The sequence below is a fragment of the Berghia stephanieae genome, chromosome 13 (genome assembly GCF_034508935.2).
Source record: "Berghia stephanieae isolate SIO BIC M18660-M18661 chromosome 13, UCSD_Bste_1.3, whole genome shotgun sequence".
NCBI lineage: Eukaryota > Metazoa > Mollusca > Gastropoda > Nudibranchia > Aeolidiidae > Berghia > Berghia stephanieae.
Genome location: NC_088372.1, coordinates 10,168,548 through 10,173,917, shown reverse-complemented (window position 1 = coordinate 10,173,917; position 5,370 = coordinate 10,168,548). Strand labels below are relative to the sequence as shown.

The window sequence follows — 5,370 nt, the reverse complement described above, 5'->3', positions numbered from 1 at the left end:
TATCATCACCACCACATACCACCATCTCTATCACACCACCATCATCTACATCATCAACACCATCTACACCACCTTCGCCCATAATAATTAACAGCCCCAGCATCACCACCACATACCACCACATCGACCACATCACCATCATCTACATCATCAACACCATCTACACGACCTACGTTTTCTTCATCCCATTTCGTTCCCACAGGTTGGTGGAATGCCGAGTACAGCCCCACCCTTCTCTCACGTATGACTGCCGTCGTATTGTGTAAAGCAAATCAATTGGCTGATCTCAGATCACAGGATTGTTACAGCGAAGCTCATTGGTCAATGTGCGAGGCCATCTTAGAAAAGTAAGTGGTTTACATTGACATCAGCCTTCAATAAATAAAAATTTTAAAAATTCAAAAACTTGAGCTTTTATATAGCGCATTATCAACTAAATTTGCTCAAATAGTTTTACAAAGGGTCCCTGTTATGATTTTAATAATGATTTTACTTTTTTTTTTTCCGACAGAGACAATGGTGTTACGGCCAGGTACTCATTTTACACCTGGTTTTGGTGAGAGAACGTGAGTAAAGAGGCTTTTCCGAGGGTTCAACTATGCGCCGAGCGAGGCTCGAACCCAAGACTTTCCGAAACGAAAGCGAGTGACATGACCACGTAGTCGCACAAAGTAAACAAGACACCCAAGGCTAAAATATTGTCGAAATTGCCATGCACCGAGCAATATCCATCAAATACGGATTATTGACTCTAAATCGCTGGTGTTTACCTTAGTTACCTCTTTATTCTCTATTTTAAAAAACCCGTCGCAATTTCTATTAATATAGAGGTTTAAAGATTTAAAGATTATTGTAAATTTTAAAGATGGAAGCCTTAGATATTTTAACCCTTCTTCATAAGACACAATTTCAAGAGTTGCCACCAACTTTGTGACTCGTCTCTGGACATTTTCATCCATAATAGACTGCCTCACAAACAAAGGAGGCTATATAACATTCCCATATTCCAAAGAACCATTCTGACAGATGTATACAAAGTGATAAACTAAACACATGTTTTGTTGTTGTTTTGCTTTTTCGCATTTTTTGTTTGTTATTTTATCATTGTAATTGTTGCTGATTATATTTTAGGTATTCCCCATGTGACAAGATGCACGCAGTAGAGGTCGTACCCAAGATGCAGGAACTCCTCAACAACATCTTCAAACGTTCCAAGTTCCTCCGTTACAACTTCACCCGAGAGGTCTTCAACAAAAGATTTTCCCAAGCCATGACCAACGCTATCGAGTTCCACGACACCACCCACCCCATGAACAACTTCGCTCAAAGAGTGAAAGCGGAAAACGAAAAAGTTTACAAGAAAATTAAGAAGTGTGACGGGAAAGTCCTTGAGAAAAAGACGAAGGCAGTTTTTCATGGGTTGTTTCCCTTGGCGTCCTGCCTCAACCATTCGTGCTATCCCAATGCGGTTATAGAGAGTGCGCCAGTGGAGAGTAAACCTGGGATTATAGTGAGAGCTGTGAGAGATATGAAAGAAGGAGATGAGATTCTCATATCTTATGTTCCACCACAGATGGAGAGACATGACAGGCGAAAGATATTGTGGAGGTAAGAAGAAGACAAATAGAGATAATATTTATTGTTATTAACTAAGTGATTATTTCGGCAATACCCATTGTCTAAATCATTCTGAGACATTTTTCTGGCTACTTTTGCACTGAAAATTTCAACCAATCAGAGAGCGGCTTTCGACCGTAAACATTTTCCGATCCGGTCATCACTGACAAAATGATAATTACAAAGATAGAATTATGAGCTTATAAATCTGAACCCCTGTCTGGCATATCTAAATAGAATTTAGATTGTAGACAATTTCCAGGAGGGTAAAATATTAGACATTTGAAAAGAAAAAAATACTGAGCACAACGTCGAAAATACATTAAATTTTAGATAAAGATCTGAAAAAGTGTGTATGTCTGTATAACGTGGGTGGCATACAATTGAGTCTAAAATCTCAACAATCGGAATTGGGAGATTTAAATGTTTTCTATTTTAAGAAATAAGATTTATTCTCTTCAAATAAGTAATTTATTTTAACTCAAATTTTGTATGATAATTTCAGCTTGAAATTCAGTTTATAGCACCAGGTACATCTCGACATAATACTGTTTTGAGACGATTGGTCACATTTTATCTGTCGCCTGCTTCTCCATTCATTCTTTTATAATTTTATCTTTCACAGCAACTACAAATTTATCTGTGAATGTCCAAGGTGCCTTCATCAAGGAATAGGGCCTCATGTCTGTACCAACTGTGGAAAAAACGCCAAGGACAACTCCCAATCCAAAGACCTGTCTGCTACAACTAAGGAGGATGTTTTTCCAGCAGGAGCAACTGATCAAATCAAGATCTACGAATCGGGAAATGAAAGCCAGGAAGTAGACGAAGAGTCTAAGGAAATACCCGACACACACCAGGACATAATATCTGATGCAACTCCTCCATCACAGCAACTCAACTCGAAAAATTGTTCTTTTTTGGACTCCCTAAAAAATCCAGATACAATCCACCAGGATACTGCTAGCTGTGACAATGGCGAGTTTAAGACTGTGTCTAATGATTCTAATGAAGGAGTGGGAGTATTCAATCCTGGTGCCGAAAATAATATAAACGATTCCACAAAACTAAGCCGGGGTGATTCCGACAAAGACAGTCGTATACAAGGTTATGACCAGGAAGGAAATGAGAGGGAAAATGGAACACCGGATGTGACGTCAATAAATGAACAAAATATTATCCAATCGGATTGCGTTGATTTCATAAATTGCAATGATGATGATGATGTTGCAATCTTAAAAAGTGAATCTAAAATTGGAGGAGATAGTGAGAGCGATGGAATAAAGCTTGTCGACGTATCTAGAGATGAATGTTTAGAAGATCAGACATCAGACAGTAAGACAGTGATGTTTGCAGCTTGTGGTAGGTGTAAGAGGGCGTGGTACTGCTCTGTAAAATGTCAGAAGGATTCATGGACCAGCGGGCACAAGAAGATTTGTTGTGCGACTGATAAATAAATATACGATTGCCAAGGATACAAGCGTCATGTAAGATTGTATAAGCAGGTTTGCCATTTTGCGTTTTTAATGCCAAATTCAAAAACCCTGTGGTTCTGTTTTGCTTTGTTATACAGTGGCTTTTTTATTTTTTTTTATTTATTAACATAGTTCAGGTTCAAATAACTCTAACTCGGCTCCCAAAGGGCACACAGTATTAAACCTTATATCAATCAAAACTTGAATAAATTCTGCACGTATGGCAAAAAAACGTTTGATGAAATCTCACATAGCTCTCGAGTTATTCAAACCTAAAATGTATCAATATTTATTCTTTTTTAGTCAAGTTTTTTTAATAGTCATTCGCCTGAACAAACTGAATGTTGCATTTTTGGCATAGATCTTTTTTAAGTCACCCAATTAGACTTATGTCTTAGATAAAACTAATTACATAAAATACAACAATTTTCACCTCAAACTGGAGAGACACGATTAAATTTTAATTAAATCAAGACACGTAATGAAGGCAACGAGATAAGAATGAAAACGTATTTCCACTGTTATATGCATTTTAAAGTTTTTTTAAAAAGGCGATGCCTGGAAAAACTTTGCCATTTTTAACAAGACCGTTCAACATGAATTGTTTGGATTTTTTTTCTAAATTAATCTGGCAACCATGCTCACACGCTAATGCTTTGTTGAGCAGTGTGAATTATCGAGCAAGAGAGTGAGAACCCCCCCCCCCCCCCGGCCCCCCAGAAAACCTTATACTTGATATATGACCAATCGTCTCAAAACGGCATTATGTGGGTGAGAAGTTGATGCTTAAAACGGAATGATTTTTCTTTTTTATATGGCATTCTATCTATTTATTTGTCCATCCATTTATATATATATATATATATATATATATATATATATATATATATATATATATATATATATATATATATATATATATATATATATATAGTTTTTAGAACCTATTAGCTCTTAAACGATACGATAAATCCATTATTTTTTTTTTGGTTTAATTTACTTATTGTGCTGTGTCAGCGTAGGCTGTAGACTCTTCTTTTCTTTGATCTTGTTCTGTTTTCTGTAAGAAAATGAAACCTACCAATACTGATCAATGTTCTATCAACATATTCTCTCTCTCTCTCTCTCTCTCTCTCTCTCTCTCTCTCTCTCTCTCTCTCTCTCTCTCTCTCTCTCTCCCTCTTTCTCTCTCTCTCTCTCAATCTATCTATCTATATATATATATATATATATATATATATATATATATATATATATATATATATATATATATATATATCCCTCTCACACACACAGACACACACACACACACTCTCTCTCTCTCTCTCTCTCTCTCTCTCTCTCTCTCTCTCTCTGTCTCTCTATCTATCTATCTATCTAGTACTTTCTCATTCTCTTTCTCTCTCTCTCTCTCTCTCTCTCTCTCTCTCTCTCTCTATCTATCTATCTATCTAGTACTCTCTCTCTCTCTCTCTCTCTCTCTCTTTTATTTTATTTTTTTTTTCTTTTTCAAATCCCTTTACCGTGTACATACATATAGAGATTGAACGGTTGTTTGCAACAATGGAATGTTTGTTGATTCCAGAATAAAATAATTCAATTCCCTTTATTGATACTCTCATGGAGTGACTGCATTCCTTTCAACTCATTATTTCTATTGTTATCTGCCAGTCAGATCAACTGGGACGATCTTTGTTTGCTCGAGTCATTTAACAAATTGAGCTATGATATTGCGCAATATCCACTAAATGTGCTCAAAGGGCTTTCCAAATGGTCCCTGACCTACAGCAACACGTAAGAAGTAGAACGAGACATAACGCCTGTTAGGCGATATTACATTCTTTTTTCGGACAGAGACAACGCTGTTAACGGCCAGGTACTCATTTTACACCGGAGTAGGGTGAAAGAATTTGAGAAAAGAGCCTTTTCCAAGGACTCATGCGCCGAGCGAGGCTCGAACCCAGGACCTTCCTATCCGAAAGCGGGTGACATACTACTAGACCACATAGCCGCATTGGTCAAATTGCAGATTTTTGTGCTCAAAATGACCTACTATAATGAAAGTGTTCACATTTTTCGAAATATCACAATATCTCAATAGATTATTTTGTTTAGCTTGACCTATCATCATCCCGTGGGTATGTTTACAACTTTCAGAAACAAATCAAAGTGTTTACATTTATTGAAATATCCAATTGTTGGAATTTTAAAAACATCAATTGATCGATGACTCGGTAGGACGAAAGCCTGAATATTGATCGCTCCCATTGTGTCAACA

General features: G+C 36.8%; 1 protein-coding gene across 1 annotated transcript in view; it reads left to right on the top strand.

Moving 5' to 3' along the window:
• LOC144958516 (uncharacterized) overlaps positions 1 to 3,341 on the top strand; it is a 12,104-nt gene extending 8,763 nt beyond the window's left edge. The window contains exons 6-8 of the mRNA XM_078890541.1: positions 203 to 347; positions 1,132 to 1,608; positions 2,243 to 3,341. Of these exons, the coding sequence (XP_078746667.1) occupies positions 203 to 347; positions 1,132 to 1,608; positions 2,243 to 3,074 (1,454 nt within the window). The 3' untranslated portion in view covers positions 3,075 to 3,341. The remainder of the gene's footprint in view (positions 1 to 202; positions 348 to 1,131; positions 1,609 to 2,242) is intronic.
• Positions 3,342 to 5,370: the final 2,029 nt, after the last annotated feature.